General features: G+C 40.0%; 1 protein-coding gene across 7 annotated transcripts in view; it reads left to right on the top strand.

Moving 5' to 3' along the window:
* The window catches only part of SIPA1L1 (signal induced proliferation associated 1 like 1), a 356,124-nt gene that overhangs the window by 223,593 nt on the left and 106,359 nt on the right, over positions 1-26,172 (top strand). For all 7 annotated transcript variants that reach the window (XM_055133895.1, XM_055133897.1, XM_055133896.1 and 4 more), the window contains 2 exons: positions 4,586-4,716; positions 13,523-13,711. In XM_055133895.1, the coding sequence (XP_054989870.1) occupies positions 4,586-4,716; positions 13,523-13,711 (320 nt within the window). The remainder of the gene's footprint in view (positions 1-4,585; positions 4,717-13,522; positions 13,712-26,172) is intronic.

Genomic DNA, 26,172 nt, shown 5'->3' with positions numbered 1-26,172 from the left:
CTAGTCCCATGCAGTGGAGACAGAACTGGAAGTGGCCAGTGGGACCAGATGAGGCAATCCCTGAAAGACTGGCTTGAGTGTGAAAACAATAGCAGGCATTTATCTGAGATTCAACTTTAAGGACTCATAAATTCAGCAGTTCACTTCAGAGGTTGTACACTGTATTCGTATTTTGAATTAAATATGGTTGCATTCACCGTGAAAGGGTTCCCCCCCCCCCCAGGCCTCCATAGTTTTCATAAGCAGAATAAAAACGGGATGGACAAAAACAATACTTTTTTAGGTATAATAAGAATAATTCTTACTCAAGTTGAAAGATGTTTTGATAAGGAGGGTCGAGCTGAATGTAAGACAGGAAACCAGACCAGAATCTCGATGTATACTGGTGAAAATGAGATGAAAAACAAATGGAAATATGTATTTGAATAATAGCTGGGACTCTTTTTTCAATTAGAAAAGGTTGATGTTCCTGCACAAAATGCATATCTAAGTTTAAAAAGATCTTCCCAGAGTTATCAAACTAGAGATGGGTTTGTTTGAAGATAGAGTCTGAAGAAAGTGTTTGAAGTTAGTTTATAATTATCTCATCAACATTTACCCAACTTGGAAATGCACTTCTTTAGTAGCTGGGAAAAAACTGCATAAAAATAAAGTACAAGGGCCAGAGCGAAAGTACAGAGAGTAGGCGCTTGTCTTGCACATGGCCAACCAGTGTTCATTCCCTGGCTTCCCAAATGATCCCCCCAGCCCTACCAGGAATGATCTCTGAGTGCAAAACCAGGAGTGAGCTCTGAACACAGCTGGGTGTGGCCTTAAAAACAAATTAAAATACAGTGTAGAAGAGATCTACAGAAAATGTTTAAATGGGTTTTAGTGTTTCACTTTTTTAATTCTCAGATTTTAAATGTAGTTTAGTTTCTTTTAAAAAATAATTTCTTTAATCTGCCAAATTACCCTATAATGATCAGAACTAACATTTTTATAAGTTTAGATTTTGGGTTGTAGCCTTTTAAATTGTTTTATTTTTAAAGAAATTTTGGTTTCACCAATTCATATTTTTATAAATTCTCAAAACCTTTAAAAGTATATGTGTTGATATACAACGTGAACACTGAGTTTGCTTTAGTAATTTTTTAGAAGATGACTACGTATTATTTCAGGTGGAACTTGCAGGGTAAGATTTCTGGGCATAATTTTTTAAGTGTGACGAGGCAGAGTGAGACATACTTAAAAGGTGAGAATGGTGAGAAAGGGCATCATGGTTTTGAGCAGCAGCAAGTTTAGTACTTTTGGTTCTCAGAGCCTCATTGATAAAAAGGACTGAGTGGAGGCTGGAGTGACAGGACGGTGGCAGGTTTGGAGGCTCTTGGGGGAGCAGAAAAAGTATCAGGAGATCCTTGGAAAACCAGAGTAGAATTTTGTACTTAATATTGTGATGGTTGGATTTATGTTTTAAAAGGATTATTTGGCTCCTATGTAAATAAACTGGATAAAAGCTAACCCCTTTTAAAAGACTCATGATTGATAAGAGTGTAGCTCAGTGACAGTGGGAATTGGAAAAAAAAAATGGAGATTTGAAAACTAGAGTTCTCAGGACATGAAAGGATTCTGGCACGAGCAACTAAGTGAGTGTGGTCACGGTAACAAATTGAGAACTGGCCCTGTGTCTCACACTCAACACTGTCAACACTGAAATTGGGCCAGCTTGGAGAGCCGTGCAGGTTTACTGGAAATTGGATATCTTTACAAATATCCAGAACATTTGTAAATATCTTTGCAAATGTCTCCTCTGGGGAGTAGGCAGGGAGGAATAGAGAAGGGAGATATTTCAGTTGGGTGGCTGTAAGGGCGCACAGAAGTCTGCAATCTAGAATGGGTACTTTTAAGAGTCATCCATGAAGGTAAAGCTCAGAATGTATGGAATAGTCAGGATGAGAAGAGAAAAGGAAAAAGTAGGAACAACTAAAGTGGTAAGAAGAAAAATCAGGAGAGAATGGTATTGTAGGAGGCAGGAAACAAAGGTTGGGGGGTTGTTGGATTTTTGTTTGTTTGTTTGTTTGTTTGTTTTTTCCTTTAACTGTGTTCGATGTTATGTCAAGTTAGTGCAAGATGAGAACCCAAAGTAGTTTAAGTGTAAGGCTCTCATTGGTGACTGCTGGTAACCAGTGCAATGGAAGCAGATTATAAGGACTAAAAGATAAGGAATTAAGCAGCTCTTTCTGGAAGAAAAAAAAATAAAGAAGAGAAAAACAATGCTGATAAGGAATTGGGAGTAAGATTTATGTCTAATTATGAAGGAGACTTGAGCCTCTTTGATACTGGGAGTGGTGAGGCAATAGAGAGGGAGAAGTTGCAGGTGAAGAGAGTGTGAGCAAGGCATCCGAGTCCAGTGAAGCCAGGATGTAGGGGGAGGTGGGCTTGGAGTGTAAAGCAAAACAAGTCTAACTCTGGATCCAGATAAAAGTTTGTATCTGATAGTGGGAAATGAAGATGGTTGCCTCTGAAATGGCTCCTTTCTTTGCAATGCAGACAACATTATCATTTGTTGAGATTCAGAGGATAGAAGAAGAGAGACTGAAGAGGAGCAGAGAGTGCATCAAATATCTGCTGTGGAACAGGGGCGAGAGAGCTGGTGGGTGCATTGAGGTTATTGATGAAGTGACAGTGCCCTATCGCTTTCTGAATTTCTCCGTAATAGAAACAGCAGTTGCATCTGCTCTCCCTGAGACATGTGCCATGTATCTGAGGAGATTCTCAGGCTTGGGTGTCAGTTTAGTCCAGGTTGTACAAGGAACAGAGTATAATGACTTTGACTCGCTCTCACCTTTGGCACCTCCCCTGTTGCTATGTGCTGCAGTTTTAAAAGATTCCTGAAGTTACGGAAGTGTATGAAACTCTTTTGCAACTTCAGTAAATGGCCCCGGACTGCTGTCTTGTTTTTCTTTGAGTTCTTGTCTGCTTTTTTATACTATTTCTGTCTCCCCCCCACCCCAACCCCCTTTTCTGTTTTCTTCCTTGTTGTCAGTTGTTCTATCACATTGCTGTCTGCATGCAAGTCTCTATCAGCCCTACACTCTGGACTTTGTCAACATCTGGAATTATCACACCTCTGAAATAATGCTGTGGGCTTGAAGACCAGACAACCAAGCTTATTAAAATTATGTGCAAAGTAAGAGTAAATTACCTGAGTGTAATTCTCATGTGCTGTGCTTTGAGGGTGTACATCAGTGTTTGTAACATGAATTTTGTGACATCCATCAGATTGTTTCCCAGTTGTCCATCTGATGTTTGTTGCCTGGATGCTCGTTATGTTTTTCTTATTTTGAATTTCCATGGATTATAATATCTTAGAAAGCCCTCAGCATTTATATATTTTATAATTGTTCTATAGTACTTGCAAAGTATTTTCATAGGCATTACCTAAAATTTTAACTGTAATTATACATTTTTATGCTGTTATTTCTTATTATTCTCATGGATTTTCAAATATTTGAAAACTCACATCTTATATGGGAATAACGTACTTTCAAATATTTATGCATTTTGTATGAGACTAATGTACCATATCACAACTCATTTAGTCCTGTCCTGGGTAAAGGAACAGGGCAATGTAAGTAAGTATTTTGGTGTTTTTGCAAAGTATGTTATAGACTTCAGATTTTCATATCTATCCATGGCTTACAGAATTTGTCATCTGTGAACATCTCATGTATGTGTCAATAAGTTTAATTTTTTTAAGTATATAAGTAGGTGCACAATAAATAGTATGCTTACTATCTCTAAATTTATTTTGCTTCTGAATATCCTTTACGTCAGGAAAAAGGTAATTTAAGACTCAATTACTCGGAGACTCCCCTGAGTCCTGTCACCTGTGCTGAGGAGTCTCAGTGCCAGAGATTGAGGAGAAGCCCCGAATTCTCATTAGTTACCTAATCATGCTGGATCACAAAAGAAGTGTGTTGCCCCAGCACACACATACCACTTACGAGGGCTCTGGGGTTTTCCTCAGTGCCCCATAGATAAGTAGATGCAAACCTTGATGAGCCACGGGGTCCAGGCTTGTGCCTCCCTGAAACGATTTGAGTCTCTTGATCCCAGCTTCTCCTCCGTCTTACCGGGGCCGTCTGGGAGGAGGATGCTTCTGAGTGGCTCATAGGCCTTTCTTCTGTCTCTAGAAAATCTTTTTCAGTCTGGGGGAAATCCCCAAACTCTGTTTTTAATAAGCTTAGGGAACTGGGAGTCTAATTTTTGTATTTTTTGTATTTAAAACACAGTGTAAGAAGCCCTGACACAAGCAGGGAAGTTTATTTAAATGATAGGATAGAGGGACAAAGCCAAATTTCATTTGAAAAATCATGAAGTTAACAAGCTGCAGAGTGGTAAAAAAAAAAAAGCCACAGACCACCTCTGTTTGGTGTCACTTCCTCTGACACCCTGTGCAACCAACTCCTTTTTATAACTCATATTTGAAGAATATTAGTATAAGTTAGATGTATTTCTGTTTTACTGATAGAGTAGTTTCTGAGTGAGCTAAGTATCAATGCAATACACTATCCTAATTTTGTTTTGTCTTATTTTACCTAAGAACACTGGAACTATTTTGGGGCTGATGAAAATCTTGGTCCGGTGGCTGTGAGCATTCGAAGGGAAAAACCAGAAGAAATGAAAGAAAATGGATCTCCGTACAACTACCGAATAATTTTTAGAACTAGTGAGGTAAGTTGTGAATGAGAAAGTCTCGAGGCTTAATTGAAGGGAGGAAAAAAAGAGAGAAGTTGTAGCAAAGCAAGTAAGTTTTATAGTGTGTTTTATATGTGTCTTTTTTTTTTTTTTTTTGCTTTTGGGGGTCACACCCGGCGATGCTCAGGGCGACTCCTGGCTCTGCACTCAGGAATCACTCCTGACGGTTCTCGGGGGACCATATGGGATGCTGGGAATCAAACCCAGGTCGGCCACGTACAAGGCAAACGCCCTGTACTATCACTCCAGCCCCTATATGTGTCTTTAAAATTAACAAAGACCGCTTTCTTTCATTCTGGTGGTGATGACTGGGCATAATCCTTAAATCTGGGTTCTGTCTACCTCACCCTGGAGAGATGCAGTAAATTCATTGGGAGTTTTGATTCAGAGAGAAGTAATATCCAATAAGTTGTCCCAAGGATATTGGCGCCCGCAGAATCTCACATGGGATATCATATATCCACTTCAGGCAGCAGAAAGCACCAAGCCAGTTTGAAGGATCCTTATTTATACATCAGAGAGAATCACCAAGACATTTCTTATATCTGAAAGATGCAAGGAGACTGTTTCTTCCCAGTTTCATTTTGCTATTTCTTAGATCAGTGTTCAGACATTGAACCAAGGGGCAGACTAACTATTTGAACTCAATTATAGGTGAAACAGGCTTTGGAGGCTTTTTTAGAATCAAAACATACATTATAGATAAGTTTATTTTAAAATGAAATTCAGACCAAAAAAGAAAAGTAAACTTTTCTTTTTAAAAAACCAATAACAACTAATAAAGCATTTTTTAAAAACACACTGAGATTAGACTTTGGTAATAATTGCAATTTAGTATATATAGATACAAAAGTAAAATATCTGAAATTTATATAATGGTTAAGCCAACATAATAGCAATAAAATTGCTCATGACCCATCTGGGTTCAGTTCCCAGAACCCTACGTTTTCCCCTACCTTCCAGGAGTGATTCCTGAGCATCATCAACTATGGCCCAGAAAACAAAACACAAGACACAAAATCAGTAAAATTTCATTAATAAAAAAAACCTCATAAGCAGGGGCTGGAACAGTAATACAGCAGTTAGGGTATTTACCTTGTTTGTGGCTGACCTGGGTTCCACCCCCAGCATCCCATACGATCCTCAAGCACGGCCAGGACTTCATTGCTGAGTGCAGAACCAGGATTAACCACTGAGCACCATGGGTGTGACCTAAAAAGGAAAGGAAAAGCATCATAAAAAAGTTTGCAACTAGACACTTTATTTTCTTTCTGAACCAATGTGTATTTGTATTTGTACCTTCTAACAGATTATTGCTTCTTGGGGCCTGATTCACTTCAGGATTATCATTCTGCATTAAATCTTAGTAACCTTTTGAAGTATGTGGGAAAAAAGTCTGAAGCCAATTTAAATAGGGAATTTGTTTTGTTTAGATTTTCTTATAATGACAACCCAGCAAGTTTCTGAGACAGCCCTTACCTAGTAATTGTTCCCAAGCTTGAACTCTAGGGAAACTAAAAACAGGAATTTTCAAGGTAAGGTTTTAATGTCTGATGTGTTATCTATGATAATCAAATATCATTGAAGAAATCATGTACTTTCATATTCTTTTCCTTTCTGGGTCACACCTAGCAATGCACAGGGGTCACTCCTGGCTCATGCACTCAGGAATCACCCCTGGCGGTGCTCACGGGACCATATGGGATGCTGGGATTTGAACCCGGGTCAGCCGCGTGCAAGGCAAACGCCCTACCCGCTGTGCTATCACTCCAGCCCCTTTAAGATTTTTTTTTTGTTTTATTTTAGTCACCTTTATTTACAATACTGTTCATGATAGCATTTTGTGCCTTTCACCAGTGTCTACTTACATCCACCTTTGTCTCAGTGAGTCCCTCTCCAAATTCTCCCCACGTGCACCCACCATGGTGAGCTCAGTTCTATAGACCAGTTTACAGGTCCTGTTGCCTATGGGCATTTGTCATTCCCTTACTATCTTTCTTCATATTCCACATAAGAGAGAGATTATCCAGTCATCTGTTCTTGGACACTTGGACAATTGTGAATAGTGCTGCATTGAACATAGGAGCGCGAATGTTTTTTCAGAATAGAGCTTTTGGACTCTTGGGGTAGATGCCCAGAAGTGTAATTGCTGAGTCATATGGAAGCTGACTTCTTAGCTTTTTGAGGAGTGTCCATATTGTTTTCCAAAGGAGTTGAGCCACTCAGCATTCCCGTCAGTCGTGCATGAGGGTTGCTTTTCCCTACAGCCACACTAACACTGCTTGTTTTTCTTCTTTCTGATGGTATTGATTCTTTTTTTCCTTATTAAGTCTTTCAAGTGCTTTATATATCTTGAATATATATTAACTCTTTAACTATTAACTATTTGTCAGATAAGTGGACAAGTGTTTTCTCCCAGTCTATGAAGTATCTTTCTCTCCTGGTCTACATCAAGTTAAACAAAAGCAAAGTCTTAATTTAGTGTAGTCTCATTTGTTTTATCTTTGCTTCCATTTGCTTGGTCATCATCATCAAATCATTGAAGATGTCTCTAGATTCATTGTCATGAAGTGTTCTGCTTATGTTTTTCTCAATATAATTTAAGTGGATTTAGTCTGATACTGAGGTTTTTAAACCATTTTGATTTGACTTTTCTGTATGGTATGGGATGAGAGGGTCTGAGAATTTTTTTTTTTAATATGAATGACTAGTTTTCCCAAGTACCATTTGCTAAAGAGGCTTTTCTTGCTTCACTTTATTCTTTTGTCAAAAAGCATAAAGCTCCTTTGTCAAAGATAATCTGTCCATATATTGAGAATCTACCTCTGGGATGGAGATATATCTCTGGCTCTTAGTTCTATTTCATTGGTCAGAGAGTGCGCCCTTATTCCAGTATCACAGTGTCTTGATTACTGCAGCTTTGTGATGTAATTTAACATGGAGAGGGAGGTGTTTTCATTCTTCTTTTCCCATAAGATTGCTTTGACTATTTGGGAGGTTTTATTAGTCATATAAACTTAAGCAACATGTGGTCTATGTCTTCAAACATTATCATAGGTCAGAGAGATAGTACAGTGGTTAAGGCATTTCATTTGTCCATTACTGACCCAGGTTTGATCCCCTGCACTGCATATAGTCCCCAGAGCAGCACAGGAGTGATGCTTGATCACAGAGACAAGAGGAGCCTGAGCATAGCCAGCTGTGGCCCCAAAACAAACCACTGTCTTGGGCATTTTTATAGGAACTGCATTGAATCTGTATAGTGCTTAGGGCAGAACTGTCATTTTACATTAAACCTTCCAGTCCATGAACATAGAACGTGTTTCCGTTTTCTTATGCCATCTTCTCTTTCTTTTAGCAGTGGCGTTTAGTGTTCTTTTCTTTTTCTCCACACCGATCATTAAGTCACTTACATGCCTTTGTTGTGCATGTGAAGCAGAGAGTGCATGGTGGTTTGAAGCTGGGTGGAGCTGGCTGCTCATTCTGCCTTCCCAGTACCACCAGACTATTCAAGTGGCCTTGTTCTTCATGTTCTTATCTCTATTCCCCTTCCAAGACATTCATTTTAAGCATCCATCATATTCTTGTCTTTTAATTTAAATTCCCCTTTTTAAAAAAAAATTTAAATTCCTCCTCTTAATATTAACTCTCCTAAAGTTGAAGAGCTGTAAATAAGCACTTCTCAGACCTGTCACTGCATCAACAAAGTTGTGTGTGTGTTTGGAGGGGGAGGGGTTCCTCCACATTTGTCCCCTGCAGGCATCCTATCTGATCCCAGCTTCTCTGTCCACTATAACTTCTGTTCTATGTTCACATGATTCTGTTCTATAATCACATGATTCCTCTCCTAGTAACCACATGCTGCTTGCCTTTCTGGTCTGTTTATTCTCCTTCATGTCTTACCTCCAGTCTTCTCTGCATCTCCCTTTGAGTCTCTAGTGTTGCACATCACGCTTTTCCCTGCTAAACTATTTGAGTGAATCAGTCCTTTTAGTTTTCCTTAGACTTTAAAAAGTTTAATCAGGCTGGCAAAAACATAAAAAAATAAAATGTCTAAGCCAAAGGTTGTTTATATCTTTAAAAAAAAGCAAAAAACATTGCTATTTGCTTTTAAAATTCAAATTAGTGATTAATTGAAGACAATTCTATTATTCCAGTGATTTGGGCCTGAATCTTTTATTTTTTTTTCATTTTTTATTTTGTATTTATTCACTGTGAGGTACAGTAACAAAAATTTCATGTTTGAACTTCAATCATATGGTCATCAAACACCCATCCCTTCACCTGTGCACATTTTCCACCACCAAAATACCCAGTATCCCCTCCACCCCATTCCACACTTCCCCCTGCCTCTGTAGCAGACAATTTGCAAAATATTTTTTCTCTACTTTAGTTACCTTCGATATTTCGAGACCAATCCTATCACCCCTCATACCTGCCAAAAATGCAATTGCTAGACAATGTGTTTTGTATTGCTTGTTATGGATATAATGTTCCGCGGCTGCAAGAGCGGCTGCATGCTTTAGAAATTCTAAGGTTTTAATAATTAGGGTCTGATGAAATTGCTGCCGCAAGTTGCTCAGGTTTGAGATTTGTTTGTGTGTCTCTGGATCGTGGCCACATGAGTGCTTAAGTAGACGGTGTGCGGATGTAGTGGGCAGATGTGGCATCATCTCGGAGTCCCATCAGGGTTGGGGGAAGGAGGGGCCACTCCTCCCCTGTCCCTCGAGACTTGGGATTTATTGTCACTGTGCCTCCTACCTGGTGCTTCTTGCCGGCTTCTAGAGAATGGCGACTGCTGGAGCTCTGAAAGGGCAGGCGGAGGGACGACACCTACCCCGGCCTGGAGCAGCCCAGTGGAGAAGGCCTGTTGCAAAGTCCCAGGCCATCTCTGCTGCAAGTTGCCCAGGTCCGAGATTTGTTTGTGAGTCTCTGGATTGTGGCCATGTGGGAACTTAAGTAGATGGTGGGTGGATGTGGCATCATCTGGGTGCCCCATGGGGTGGGGGGAAGGAGGGCCCACTCCTCCCCTGTCCCTCGAGACTTGGGATTTACCATCACTGCACCTCCTACCTGGTGCTTCTTGCTGGCTTCTAGAGAATGGTGACTGCTGGAGCTCTGAAAGCGCAGGCGGAGGGACGACACCTTCCCCGGCCTGGAGCAGCTCAGCGGAGAAGGCCAACTGCAAAGTCCCGGGCATCTCTCGGGCCAGAATCTTTAAAGGCAGCTTGACTCCTCTCTTCTGCTCCCTTCTGCCACCACCCCCCACCAAGAAAAATGTAACACATTTGCTAACTTGGTCTTCAGAATACATCCTGAATTTAACCACTTCTGTCCCTCCGCTGCCTTAGCCTGGTCCCAGCCACCTTTGTCTTTCCCTGAGATCTGTTCTCACTGCCCCTGCCCTTAGCTCTGCATCTGTGCAGCAGGACTGCATTTTGAGATGCAGTACAGATCTGATCATTCCTCAGCTCAAAATCAACTTAGGGTTTCCCCTCTCCACCGGAGATTGCCAGTCACCTTTAAAGGCAAGGAGATCATGAGGACCTCTACTTCGGTCCTCATCTGGTTACTCCCTCTGTGGAGATGACCTCTTTCCATTCTAGGCTACCTCTGTCACATCAGCCTCCAGACTTGGATGGTCCCTGTTCCTCTGTACTATATTCTCATCCACAGGGACCTTCTTGGCTGCAGCCCTTTCTTTCTTCTGGCCTTTTCTCATCAATCATAACAGCCATTCTTGGCAACTGAATCTAGCATTTCTTTTTTCTCAGACAGCGGTGGAAGGCACTGGGAACTTTGTTAGTAAAGGTACAGTAACTGCGTACATCAGAAACATAAACGTTAACACTATTCTAACTGTGTTACACTAAAATAAAAATTTCAAAGTTAAGTAAATTTTAGCTTTCAGAATATCCCCGTTTTATGTCCAATTCCAGGCTTCATTTATTTTTTTTTACATTGATGTTAACAAATAACATCGAGATAAAAGAAAACATGGTAACACAGTGACACCCTGGTTGCTTTGGTAAATGGCACCAAGAGAACAGAAAGAAACAGATTCCGCATTGATAGAGAAATAATAGTAATAGAAGCATGAATCTAAATAAGCATCACGATTATTGCATTCTTGATTGGAAAGCCACTCAAGGTGCTGCTCCTGGCTTGTCCCAGCTCTGTGCTTGGGAGTTGCTCCTGGCGTTACTGCAGGGACCATGTGGGGCCAGGATCAAACTGGATCCTCCTGAATACAAAGCCTGCACTGAGCCCTTTGAGCTCTCTGTCTGCCCTGGGTACATTTTTAAACTTGACAGTTTGTAAGTGAACAAAATCTTGTGGCATGTGAGTTCTTTTATGAATAGCAACTTATGAGGATGCTGTTCTTGGTTCTGGAAGTCATTAACAAAAATACCACTAATACTTGTGATTCAGATATAAAAATAAGTAATCCTTTCTCTCATCTGCTTTAGCTTTTGTGAGGTAAGCTGTTAGCTCTTAGAAGAGCAGGATTAGCAATACTAAAATTCCACGTCTGGGTTTCTCAGCCCGGATACTTACACTCCTCTGTAGCGACCCGTGATCAGACTCGTGTTCTCACATATATGGAGGGTACGGTAACTGAGTTGTTCACCAGTTTCCCATCATTTAAAAGATATACTAAAGCTATTTCTGCCAAATATCATATTAATTGAAGAATTATATATTTGTACATACATTTAGTATTATTTGAAGATGTTATAAATGGAAGAAAAGATGCTAGTCAAAAGAAATGACTCCAAATGTCTCATCTTGGGTTATTTGGGATAAGATATTGATAAATTTTGTTTTACTGTATCCTCATCTCTCTTCTCTGTCAGTTATCAGATGTTCTCAACTGTACTTCCCTGGTGATTTTTCCTTTCCATTTTCCCTGCCAATCCCTTAGTAATTCCTTAGTACTGTCCTCTCTTCTGTAATCTGATGACTGTTACAGTGCTTTCCAGCTTCATTCTGTCTATAGTTCTTTCCTCTTGTAGTTCATCTTACTGGACACCTTAATCTTTTTCTAGGACAGTTGCAGACATTTCCAGATGCATCTCGGGGTGGTGGTCCCAGTAGCTGTACTAGGTGTCAATTCTAGGTGTATGGAAGGTTCTACTCACCTAGATTTGTGTACTTATACTCAATGACATTTGTACCATGACAGAATCACCTAGTGGTGCATTTCTTGGATGTTATCCCTGTTGTTAAGCAACACCTGACTCGATATCATCCCTTCCTTCAGACGAGTTCTGGGTCTCTCCTTTGCCCCAGATGGCTTCACACCCTGTGGTGGCAGCATCTTCTGCTCAGCAGCTCACCCAGCCTAATAGCTTCACCATCTACTTTTTCGTGGTGCTCTTCACTTCCACCTCACTAATCCATCTCACCTGTTGCTTCTTGCCTCACTACTTTTTTCTTGAGGACTTTCTTGTTGCAGAATTTATCTTGGATTTCTTGCTCCCTTTCATTTATTATTTTGGTGGGGAGCGGGAGGAATGCCCAGCTGTGCTTGGGACTACTCCTTGCTCAGTGTTGACCTCTGGCAGTGCTAGGGGGACCATATGTGTTGCCAGGAGTTTAATTGTGTTCAGCCATAATGCAAGGCAAGCACCTTCCCCACTGTACTATTTCTCCCTCTGCCCTGAACCCCTTTTTTAATGCAGCACTTTTGTGAGGAGGGTCTTTCCTTGTGCATGAGCCCTAGTGATCTGTTTTCTGCCTTTAGACACATAGGACCTGAACAAATCACCCTTTTCTTAGTAAATATATCCTTCCTGAATTCTGGGTGCATCTCTGCCTTTCACCCTCTTTGCCACACATTCCATTTGTGCTCCTCCATTAGCATTGAGACCCCCTGTTCCAGCACAATACCTTCTAGCCTACATGCTTAATGGAAATTGAGCTTTCTGCTGTCAATCATAGAGTACTCAGTTGTTTGTGTGTCATACCTTGCCATGTGACAATCTTTGAAAATTAAGACTACTTTAGGCTTAATGTCTGGTTAACTTCTAGCAAAGCATCACTGTGTAATTAATAAAAATCTAAAGTGATTTCAGATGTTAGCTGTGCTACCAGACTATAATTTTTGTCCTATTATATAGGCACCTGAGGCTGGGATGGCTTCTCCGTATGGCCGTATCTTACAAAATCTAAAGCTGTAGCTCCACCTCCCCCTTTCCTTATATAACTTAATAACATATAAAGTCTAAATGTTTTGTTTATGAACCTACACCTGGCAGTACTCGGAGTCTGCTCCTGGTGGTACTGGAGGAACCACGCAGTGCTGGGGAGCAAACCCAGGCTTCTCATTTGCATAGCAAGAGCTCCCTCCCATTAAACCATACCCCCCTCTGGCCCGTTATCTAAATTTTAAGCATTTATTCTTCAGACATTTCTCCAAGATAACTCTTTCTTAACTTCCTGTTCAGTGTACCTAGCGTCATTAATGCCGCCTCGTAATAGAGGCCTTGATCTTACTGGGCTCTTTAAGGAAATGCTTAAAGAGCATTTGACCCTTAGGGAAGTACCCTTAGAGATTTCCCTTATCAAATTGCCTTGGATTTACTGGGTCTCCTTGGATATGTTGGCCTCATGTTTTTTCATCAGTAATGTGTCGTCCATCACTTCCTTTGTGGGTTGAACTGACGGAAAGTCACTTCCTAAGGAGAACTAAACTAAAGATGACCTAGGCTTTCAATGCACGCGACATATTTACTCTCATCCTTCCAGAGAAACCTCACAGAGCACATGTCTCTTTCAGCTCATGACCCTAAGAGGATCAGTCCTGGAGGACGCTGTCCCGTCCACAGCCAAACACTCGACGGCCAGAGGGCTGCCCCTGAAAGAGGTGCTGGAGCACGTGATCCCGGAGCTCAACGTCCACTGCCTGCGTTTGGCCTTCAATACGCCCAAAGTCACGGAGCAGCTCATGAAACTGGATGAACAAGGGGTGAGTCTGACTCCCATAGCTGGCCTTGCTGCTCGGGCTTCCCACAGCGCCTCAGGACACAGACCTTACTCTTGCACTTTCTGACAGGGAAACCTCACATCCTTTATTGTGAAGGCTGTTCTCTTGGCAGCAACCTGTTGTCTTTTTCTTAAGTCAGCATATTTGTTGTCTGATGACGTTCATTGTGTCAGACTTGATAGATAGAGAACTGAAATTGTGTGCAGCTCCTTTTGTAATCTTCCACAGATGCAGTGAATTTTATAAGTACTCTAGGAATAACCAGTAGCAGTAATGGTAATAGAAATTATAGCTAAATACACGGAACGTAACATGTCAGGCTCTGTTTTAAGTGCCCTAATTATGTTATCCATTGAATCTCCCAGCTCTGTGAGAAAGGTTCTGTTATTATCCCCATTTCAGAGATAAGAAATCTGAGGTATACAGAGATGAAGTAACAAGTCCAGGCTCACACATTAATAAGTTCAAAGCCTGTACTGTTAGCTACTTAAAAACTGAGAGTTTGGGGGACTGGGGAGATAACTCAAAGGATTGGGGTGCATGGTTTGCATGTAGGGATCCCAGATAACAATCCCCAGCACTTTCCCCTGAGCACTGCCAGAAGTGATACTCTTCACCCCGAGCACCAAGTCAGGTGTGGATCAAAACCCACCCACCCCGCAAAAAAAAAAGAGGCTAAAAGTTTTAAAGCCTAATAATGTCATCAGAGATACAGGATGTCTATTAGTCAAGATTTCTGAATACAAAGCTTTAAAATTGGAGTCCTAATTAGTAACAAAATTAAAGTATTCAACATTTTCTCATCTTCATAATCTATAATCAGTACAGGGACTCACTGGTCAAAATGCAAAACAAACAGTGATAGGATAATCTGTATCAAGGCAGAAAAATCATAGGGAGTGAAACATTTTGGAAAATTTTGGAAAATTCAGTAGCCAAGGTCTATCTCCATTTGGCTTGTACTAATAAGAGCATATGGACTAGTTTTGTTAGATATACTATTTATGTATTCTTCAGTTTGTTCTTTGAATGTTTCTACCCTGTTTTGACTGTGAGCAATGATAGCTTTTACAGTGCATTAAAAAAAATTCTTCAGGGACTGGAGCGATAATCCAGTGGTTAGGGCATTTGCCATGCATGTGGCTAACAAGGGTTCAATTCCTAGCACTGATGCCATATGGTCCCCCAAGCATCATCAGGAGTAATTCCTGAGTACGGAGCCAGGAGTAAAGCCTTGAGTATTGCCAGGTGTGGCCCCAAACCAAAATGAAACAAAAATAATCTTCCAGAAGTTAATACGATCCAGTTGTTGAATGCCATTTCATGAACAAATGCTGGTGGTATTTCCTAACTAAAAAATAACAATTTATTAAAATGCATGAGATTTCCAAAGGTAACAGTTATGAGGTATATTCATTTTACTCTCTGTTAGTTCATTTTACTTGTTATAAAAAAAGCTAATAACTTCCATACACATTGGAAGAAAGCTGAGAGTATCCATATGTATAACAAAACAAGTAAATGTGAAACACCTTAAATACTTTAGAATACTCATGATTTTGGTGATTTTTCTGTAGTAACTATTTTTGAGTATTCTAACAAACGAGAAGTTGAAAATAAATGATCTGGCTCAATTTTTTTGGTTCGTTCTTTACACTAGATTATTAGGAGAATAATATTTGCACATTGATAATATAATCAGGCTAAACATTTGAAAGCTCTTTATTTGATATAATGGAGGAACTTAACTGCCTTTACCCCTTGTTGTATTCATATTAAGTTTAAAGCAGGCATCCAAATTATAACACTTGATTCAACCTTGCAACACTTTGTGCCACTGTAAAGTGAGTGCAGAATGCGGAACTGCCCGTGAAGTTCCTCTGCTCACCACGGAACACTGCTAACTACTCTGGAAAAATAGAAATATCATAATAAATTTAACTTTCTTTCATTTACAAGACTATCCATACTGAAATTATGGACTTGCAGAAATTATTGGGGAGATTAAAATACACTTTCCTTCATAACTTATTGGTGCTAATATATGTGGATTGTCCTCTTTACCTCATTTCTAAGTAAAATAAAAATTTTGACAATCTAGGTGAGTCTCCCTGATTTCATTTCAAGTGCAGTCTAGGTAGTCATACCTAAAAGTTTAAGACCTGCTTTTCTATATAAGAAACTCCTGATCTCTGTACCAAAAGGGTTCTCATATGCCTCTGTCTTCCCTTTCTCCATAACATTCAAACCCAGAATTGTGCTGGTAAGAACATGTCACACATACTTAGACAGGCAATCATTGTTTCAAAGAGGAAATCTCATTAACACTTTGAATCCTTTTTCGCTGGGAGTGGGAATTAGGGCTACACTTGGCTGTGTTCAGGAATCATATGAGTTGCCAGGGATCAAATCCATGTTGGTGGCATGAAATGCAAGGTCTTACCCACTCTGCTATCTCTTTGACTCCCTCCCTCCCCGCCAAATCATTTTTGAAAAGCTAATTATCTTAGAACTCTTAAAACTTTAAATTTTAAAAATTCTCCATCATCATTTTAAATTTCTATTCATCATTATAATTAAAGAGATTGAGTTTTGACCTCAAGAAACTACACTTAGTAAAAGGAATTTCTACAGTGAGGTAGGCCAGGGTTGCAAGGGGAGGAGGGTGGAAAACCTGGGAACCCTGCTGAAGGAATAAAGAAGATACTAATGAGGGGATTGGTGCTGTAACATAGTATGTCTAAAACCCAACCAACTGAGGTCAGAGCAGCAGTATAAAGGGTAGGGCATCTGCTTTACACGTGGCCAACCCAGGTTCAATCCTCAGCGTCCCATCTGGTCCTCTGAGTACCACCAGTAGTTATTTCTGAGAGCAGAATCCAAAGAAAACCTTGAATATGGCCATGTATGACCCCAAAAGCCAAAAAATAATAATAAATAAAAGAAAACCCAATCTACTATGAAAAACTTTATAAATCATGGTGCTTTAATAAAAATTTTAAAGTATTTTTTTAAAAGGAACTTATGTGTCTTCCTTAAAATATTATTTGGGACTGGAATAGGCAGAGTACATGCTTTGCATGCAGGATGCCTGGGTTCAAAACCCCTTCAGGCGGTGTCTCCCCAGGTAGCATCAGGACTGATTCCTGAGCACCAAGCCAGGAGTTGTCCCTGTGCATAGTTGATTATGACTCAAAGGCATGGGGCTGGAGAGATAGCACAGCGGGTAGGGCGTTTGCCTTGCACGCGGCCGACCCGGGTTCAATTCCCGGCGTCCCATATGGTCCCCTGAGCACCGCCAGGAGTGATTCCTGAGTGCAAAGCCAGGAATGACCCCTGAGCGTCGCCAGGTGTGACCCAAAAAGCAAAAAAAATAAATAAAAATAAAAATAAAAATGACTCAAAGGCACAAAATTTAAAAACAAAATGTTTTTTAAATTAATGAGCCATTAGTATGTTTCTTTTTAAAATAGCTTACATCATTTTTCTTAGGGGATTACATCTTATTTGCCACATTTCCTTTTGCTTTGTCTTGTCTTGTTTTTATTTTTAGGTCACACCAGTGGTTCTCAGGGATTAGTCTTGGCTTTTTACTCAGGGATAATTTCTGGTGGAGCTCAGGAACCCCAATGAGCCATGTTCAAAGCAAGTGCTTTACCCACTGTACTTTCTCTCCAATCCCCTTTGTTTGCTGATTTAGAGCAGTTTGCCTTTTAGATACTTGGTGTTCTCTGTTCTTATTTATAGCTTCTTAAAACGCGAAAGTGAACTGACCAGATTAACATTACATCTATAAAAAATTTCACAAGAATAAAACAGGCCTTCTCTTGATTAGATTCTGACAGGAACTAAAATACACATGTCAGTTCCTTGGGTTTTATGAATAAATGCATTTCTTTTCTGGAAGCCTTTTTGGCCTTGGTTTATTGATATTCATTTCCACTGTCATCATTGGCAATACTGAGATGAAACTAACCTGACATTGATTGCACACTAGCAAGAATGTAGAACAGAATCGAGCACCACACCCTCCCCAAAGAGTGCCCAGTACTAAAGACCAGTTCTCTGTTTCTATTTCATGTGGGCATTAGTTAATACCCCTCCTCTTCCCCCTTATATCCCACATCTGAGAGAGCATTCTGTGTCTCTCTCCTTCTGACTAACTTCACTCAGCATGCTACTCTTGAGATCCATTCACATAGTAGCAAATTACATGATTTCATCATTTCTTATAGTTTTCTTACTCCATTGTGTATGTGTCCCATGCTGCTTTATCCAGCCATCTGCCCTGGGATACTGGGTTGCTTCCAGATTTTGGCCTTTGTAAACAGTGCTGCAATGTTCATCAGTGCGCAAATGTCTTTTCAAAATAGAGTTTTTTAGGCTCTTGAGTTAGATGCCAAGAAAGTGAAATTTTGGGGCCATAGAGAAGTTTGATTCCCAGTTTGGGGGGAAGTGTTCATATTGTTTCCAAAACGGCTAGACCAGTCCCACCCACAGGGGATGAGGGTCCCTATTTCCCCACATTCACGGCAACACTTGTTGATCTGTTCATTTTTATTGTGTGGATCTCACTGGTGTGAGATAATATTTCATTGTTATTTTGATTTGCATTTCCCTTGTAAGTAATGTAAAACATTTTTCATATACCTTTTGGCTATCTGTATGTCTTCTCTGAGGAAGTGTCTGTTCATCACTTCCCCTCATTTTTTGATGGGGTTTGTCTTCTTTCCTGTAAAGTTCTACCAGGCTTTATATATCTTGGATACTTAACCCTTCATTAGATAAGTGGTGGACAAATATTTCTTCCCAATTTGTGGTGTTTCTTGTTATTCTGGCCATCATTTCTTTTGAAGTGCAAAAGCTTCTTACTTTGATGTAATCCTGTTTGTTTATCGTTGCTTTCATTTGCTTGGCCAATACTAAGCACTTTAACTTTTAAATTTTTTAATTTTTTTTATTGATTGAGATTTTGTGGTTTACAACACTAATAATAATAGTTTACCATGTACATAATCACTACACTCGTCACCAAAAACACTGTTTTAAAGAGTTTACATGATGATGCCCTTAATACAGTGTAGACACTGGGTGGATATTCAGTAAGTGTTAACTGTGGTTGATAAAAGCTAGAATAATAACTTGCTATGACCTTCAACATGTATTATCTGATTTAATCTTTGTAAGCATCCTGTGAGAGGACTATTCTAGGCAGTGTAACATATTGTGTTACTTTTGTAAGTAAGCATAATGGCTTCAAATCCAATATTGTTTATTGAGTCACCACTCTTTGCAGATTATTAAATACTGTAGAGAATAAAATTAATGAGCTAGGCAGAAAGTCCTTAGCCATGCAGGATACAAGATTATAAATTACTATAATGAAAGTCAGGTTTAATATAGTAAACATAATAGGAGAATTTAAAAACGAAAGCTGTGACCAAGGTGTAAGCCTCTGGGGCCAAGTCAGGATTGGTTGCATCAATCAGCAGGAGATGGGCCTTGGAAGGGAATAGGTTTTCATCATAGAGAGAGTAAGCTTATGGTGATCTAGGGTCAGAATCATAACAAAGCACAGAGGGACAAAGTACCATGTGGCTATGGAATGTGGTACACAGGTCAGAAAATATTAAAAATTGATGTTTTTATTGAGCAGTCATTAAACCAGGCGCTATGTGAAACAATTTATGTGAATTATTTTCATTAAACTTTAGAATTAGAATCCTTTGATGTAGCTACAGTCAGTTATGGTTCTTGTATAACAGGCAAAAACACCACATCACAAAGAAGTTAATCACAGTTAAGCTTCTGGTGGAGGTAGGTGTTCACTCTAAGGTCTCAGATGCCAGAGCACACATCCTCACCCTGTGAGGACTTTCCCTGGGAGTGGGGAAGAAAATTGCCCCGGGCTCAAATGCTGCAGACCTCAACACTTCAGTATAACTGGTCCAACCCTAATAAAATGAGAGTGAAGTCTTAAAATGTGAAGTCCAATTGCCATCTTGCAGTAGAGAAAATTGGTTGCCATGTTTTCATTAGGAAATGTCAAGTTTTATGTTCACAGTAGTGGTCTTTACCTCAATGAATATCATCACCGTTTTGTAGTATCTTACTAAAATTAGAATGAAGTGCCAGGGACATAGTTCTGAGGGCTGTTATACCTTCTTTCCATATATGATCCCCAGCACTGTATGGTCCCCAAAGCACAGAGCTAAAAATAACCTCTGGGCACCACTGGGTGGGACCCAAACAAAATTAAATTTAAAAAACATAATAAATGAAAGTCCAAGGACTGGAGTTAAAGTACAGTGCTTGCCTTGCACATGTCCAATCTGTGTTTGATTCTTAGCACTGCCAGGAGTAACTCCCAAGCACAGAGCCAGGATTAAGCCTTGAGTACCACTGGATGTGCCCCAAAAGAAAATAGTAACAACAACCAAAAAAAAAATCTATGGACTTACAAAGTATTTTCGCTTTTCCACATGCTGCTTATTTAAGTCACATAATGGTGTTACAGAGGAATATCTGAGGCTCAGAGCAGACTGGACCCAAGGCCAAACAGCATGTAGTCGTTATATACCTAGATTAAAGGCTTGATCTTTTTTGAACTTTGGTTTATGTTTTTTGTTTGTTATTTGAATTTTGCATTCTTTAAAAACTTAACCTTCAAAAGGGCTGGGTATGTTGCTCAGTATTATTATAAAGGCTAGATTCTTAAAACTGGGGGTCACAGCACCATACAGAGTCATGTGTCTTTAAATAATTTATGATTTATTATCAGTAAACGTTTGATTTGGGTACCTGTTTTATTTACCTATATACGTGGGGTAGTGCAAACATTTCCAGGTAAAAGGAGTCATGAGTGGGGAAAGTTTGAGAAGCCTGGGCTTGGAGCATCTGTCTGAAATGTGTGAGTCCCTTTCTTTTTAATTATTTATTTATTTATTTATTTATTTATTTATTTATTTATTTATTTATTTTTGTGAGTTCCTTTCATACCTAGCACTGCAAAAGAAAAAGAGAAGGGAAGGGGATAGTGATAGAGGGAAAGATAGAGAGATCCTATAATAATGGGGTCTGAATTTATATCAAGAGTAGCTGTAAGGGAAGAAATCTTTATTTGGTGATGAGTAGTGTGATGCTTTCATTAAGAGAATGAATGAAATTCTCTGCTGACTTAGCCTATTCATTGCTACATGCAATACTAAGGAAAAATGAGTTTACCAGCAATTTTCTTTAATTCAGGCAGCCACATTTGAGGCACGACCCATAGGGAAAACATTTTTTCAAAAAACCTATTTTCATGAATGAAACTTATGCAACACAGTTACCATTTCTGAAATTGGACTCCTTTCTTAGATTACCGTAACAGCTAATGCATATTTAAAGTTGAGAAGACTACCAAATCACTCACGGACAATTCATGGACCTGTTCGTACATTAACAGGAAGAATAACTTAATAGTTATTAGGTCAGGGAAAGAACGCTGAGGCAGAAGGTGGAGAGATGGCTTAAAGGGCTGGACCATATGTTTGGCAGGTCAGTTTGATCCCTGGTACCACATTCTTCCCCAAGCTCTACTGGTGCTCACCCTTAAAAACCAAGCCCAGAGTAGCCCCTCACCCAGTACCACTGGCTGTGGTCTCCCAAACAACAAGCAGGAGAGGACCCAGGGCAATAATACAGTGGGTAGGGCACTTGCCTTGCATGCAGCTGACCTGGGTTCAATCCCTGGAATCTCCATATGGTCCCCTGAGCTCCACCAGGAGTAATCTTTTAAGTGTAGACCCTGGAGTAAGCTCTGAGCACAGCTGAGTATGGTCCAAAAGCTTTTTTAAAGGCCAGGGGGTGGGGGTAGAGTGATAGCACAGTGAGTAGGGCATTTGCCTTGCACGCAGCTGACCCAGGTTCGATTCCCAACATCCCATATGGTCCCTTGAGCACCACCAGGAGTAATTCCTGTGCATCACTGGGTGTAACCCAAAAAGCAAAATAGAAAAATGAATAAAAAAATAAAAGGCTGGGGGGGGGAAGAGAGAAGAATAACACTGGTATCTTTGTCTTGTCTCTTGTCAAGTAATGATTATTCTGCACTTAGCCCAACCAAATCTGCATTCTTTGGTCTGCCCAAGGCTGGGTTTGGTAACTGGATGAAGGTCTTTCCAGTGATAAGATACTGTAATTAAATGACTAATCACAGTAGTATTTGGAGGCCATCTAGCTATGATAAACTGTAGATTTCAGTAATGGAGCTCAGCAGGACTAAGACATGCGGTGAGAATTTTTTGTTTTACCACCCAAACTGGGAAATAGATGGCAGATATTTAAGTGTTCATTTTAAAAGGTGGATTGTATTTTAAATTTCGCTTTCAAGCAAAAAGTTAGTCACTTTCCTGCAAGATTTGAGCAGCAAATATCTTCAGATGCTCCCCAGAAGAAAGTAATTCTGTTTTTCTTGAAGGGGATGGATTCCCACTTAGCTCTTCCCCTCTATCCTCTCCCAGCAGTACTTATGTTTCTTACACTTAGTCGTACTCACTGACATGGACTGAGAAATGTGTCATTAGGCAGCTTTACCACTTGAACAGACATAGAATGTAATTGCATATATGAGACAGTGTTCTGCATATCAAAAGGCTTTATTTTACAGTCTCTGGGACCACCATCATAGATTGTTCATCATTGACTAAAAGGATGGTGACTATATTCTATTTGTTTATTCAGATATCACCAAATATTGCACATGCAATCTTCTTTCCCCCTTATATACAATCCAGTATGCTGTCTATGGCTGGAGTGATAGCACAGCTGGTAGAATGCTTGCCTTGCCCACAACAGCCAATCCATGTTCTATCCCGAGTACCCTATATGTTTCCCCAAGCCCACCAGAAGTGATCCATGAGTGCAGAGCCAGGAGTAAGCCCTGAGTGCTGCAAGGTGTGGCCCCAGACACAAACAAAAAGCATGCTATTAGCAATCGCCTTTTCATTTACTGATATATTTTTGGGATCTTTCATTGTCATGATAGAGAAAAGTTCTTCATTTGCTTTTCCTATTACCTGATATTTTACTAAATTGCTATACCTTTATTTATTCAGTCTCCCTATTTGGGTTGAATCCTGTCTTTCTCTGGTGCACCAGTAAAGTGCTTCTCCTATATAATTGAAACTCATATAATGTCAAATAAAAATAGGAATGTGTTTTATCAGTTTAGCACCCAATATGATGCTCTTTATTTTTGTGAGATATTCTGCACAACATATCCTTAGATAAGAATGTTGCGTGTGTGTTTATAGAATATTTGCTTCATATTATGCCAGAGATAAAATTAGATTAGAATATGGCTATGCACATATACATAAAAATAATTTTGACAGGATCTTTGTCATTTTTTATAACTTCTCTACTCAGTATCCATATGTCATTTATTAAAACAATTTCATTTTTGTGAACAAGTTCCATTGAAGATCAGTTTTCTATCCGGCATGTTTTATCCCACTGAAGTGTCCTGGCCCCTATCATTCTTTTTGGAGATCCATGTAGTGATGAATACTGAGGAAGTTGAAAAAGTTAGTAGGGCATATGAGGAACATATCGAAATCAGACCAGTCATTGTAAAGTTGATCAAACAGCTCACTGCCAGCAAGGTCAAAAGAGCTTGTTCCACACTAGCCCACCCACTGAGAATAAAGGACATGTGTTTAAAAAAACAAGGTCGAAATTTTGCTTCTGTAGATAAGATTAGCTATATTTTACTCTGTTATCCTGCTAAGTACAGCTGAAACCTTGCACATTGTATATAAAGGAAACAAAAGTGAACTTGAAAAGTAGAAGAAGGCAGACTGACTAGGATCTTGGAATTTGAGGAAAAGGCCAGCAGTGAATTCTCTTGATGATACTTTTGACTCTACAGCCCAGTCTGAGAGGTAAAAAGAAATAAAACCCAAAAAGTCAGTAACATGGAATTGCCAATAAGTACAGACACAGTAGTATCCCCAAACTGTCTCTTAGTGAAAGGACCAGAAGTGGGAGTCTTTGAAAGAAAACATTCAAAGAAACACTTCTATCCTAACCAAACACTGCAGAGAGGCTTAGTAATCTCAAAAGCCTCCCCTCCCCCCACACACACACACTTGCTGAGACACTATTAGATAAGGCGCAGTGTGGAGCTTGGTAATGCTGTGCCCCACTGGGTCGTTTCAGAGGAGGCCACTTGGAAATCCTCAACTTCAGCAAAAACTGAGTGATCACAACCTGCAAGTAAGTGAAATCCAAGTGGGGAGCAGAAAAGTGCGTCTCTGCCCTTCTTAACCAGGAAGCTATGATGGCTTAGTGGGGAGCCGGAACTTTCTTTCCTGTCCAACAGCAAAGATTTGTTCCTTTTCTTTAGGTATCAGTGGACAAGCCTCACTTGGCTATAGTGAGGATATGTCCCATTGTCCATATCAGAAAGATAATGGAGGAGGCCTATCAAAGTGAAGATGTAAAGAGTGAACCAGAGCCTTGTAATTTAATACTCAGAAGTACAGATTTTGAAAAAACTCATTTTTTATACCAACAACTGGTAAAATCTCAGCTTGAAAGAGATGAGGCAGTCAGTACCTGCCAGTGCCTCGGTGACGTATGTTAGAATCTGTGATCTTAGAGCATCTGTCATTTAAAAAGGCTTCAGTATGCAATGACAGACATGGTTTTAAGAAATGGAAAGATTGGAGCTGCAACTATAGCTCAGTGGGCTAAGCACATGCTTTGCAGACAAGACGATTTGGTGCAGTCCCAGTAAAACATGAAAACATGCCTCCCCCGGCCCCAGGCACTGAGATGAGTCTAGCCCCTAAACACTAGTGGGTGTGGTCCAAAAGAAAAAAATTGAAATGAAAGTATTTCTTCTCTGGATCAAGTTTGGTATTTTGTCCAAGAATTCCTCACCAAGGAATGGAAGATCATGCTAGTGAAGTCTGTCAGAAGACAAGGGATAGATATAGAATGGTCTCTCTCATCTGCAATATTTGAAGTACACAGTAAAGTAGCAACTAAGGCCCAAAGGCAACAGAATGAGAGAATTGATCCACAAAGCTGAGGAGGGCGTGTTGAAAGTGAGGGGATGGGTGATGGGTGTGGTGTCGGAATGGTGTATAAATGAATATATCATTGACAGTATTGTAAAGCTCAGGCCCCCAAAGATAAAAGTTTTGTTTAAATATTAAAAAGAATAACCAGTGACGTCATGATAACTATTACAACATTAGACATCAGTTAATGAAGAATCATAATCTCCAGGAGGTGGGAAACAAAGGGAACACTAAGGTTACACCAGAAAATTTTCCAGGATGCAATGCAAGGAGTAGCACCATGTTGAAACCCACGGGCCTCTCTGATTTAAGACTAAGATATGAGGCCCCACAGACGAGGAGTGAGGGCTCACAGGGTTGAGATTGCAAAGTATGTGCCTACATTGGAGGAAGGTGCTCGAGATCAGGGTCAGAAGTCCCTAAAGATGTTTAGGGTTTTCTGCTCCTGCCAGGCAGACTGGAAGACTTGATACTCCACAAGGCTTTGCAAAATTATCTCCATGTGGTTTTGCCATAATAGTGTTGCAAAATTCTCTTCAAACACATTTCTGGTACAGAGTTTAAATGCAAGAACTGAAAGGTTCTAATGGTATCTAGATGATTATGTCCCAGAACAAAGTCAAGAACCCTTGAGCAATTGCTGGCCCACATTTTGAGAATGTTTGTACAAAGTTGCCTTGTAGTGACTTTTAAAACAATATTTTTGCATTAAATTAGAGATGTTTTATGATTTTTTTTAAAGTAAGAACTAGGTTGTTTTCATGGTCCATTTTGTCCATTCCTGTCCAAGAGCCCAGCAAGCTACCGAGAGTATCCCGCCCGCACGGCAGAGCCTGGCAAGCTACTATGGCATAATAGATAAGCCAAAAACAGTTAACAACAAGTCTCACTTGGAGACGTTACTGGTGCCTGCTCGAGCAAATCGGTGAACAATGGGACGACAGTGCTACAGTGTTGCCCCGTTAGTCCTTCTCTGGGAAGAGCAGAGAATATAGTACTTCTAAAAGGTCTCTGAGAGCCTGGTTATTCAGTTCTGTTCTCACTTTTCAAGGGCTGTCAGTCCTTCCTGGAATGTGGGCATGTGTAAGTCAGATGCAGTACCTGTGTCTTTGATTCTAGGTTAAATGCTATTTAGGAGAAGAGCTAAGTTATGAGTCATTGTTCCCAGTCAACATGACTTTCGATGGATAATTGTCTCTTTGCTGTTGAGATTTGCAACCTTCCTCTCATATATAACCTGTGGCCTGTTAGACTAACCATTATCCCTCTCTATAAGACTTGTTTTTTAGAGTGTCCAAACAATTTTATCAGTGCTTCCTTTGAACAGTTGATAGGAAGTGTAATCTCAAGGTAACAACCCTGAAATTCAAA

The sequence above is a fragment of the Sorex araneus genome, chromosome 3 (genome assembly GCF_027595985.1).
Source record: "Sorex araneus isolate mSorAra2 chromosome 3, mSorAra2.pri, whole genome shotgun sequence".
Lineage (NCBI taxonomy): Eukaryota > Metazoa > Chordata > Mammalia > Eulipotyphla > Soricidae > Sorex > Sorex araneus.
This window is presented reverse-complemented; position numbering and strand designations above follow the sequence as displayed.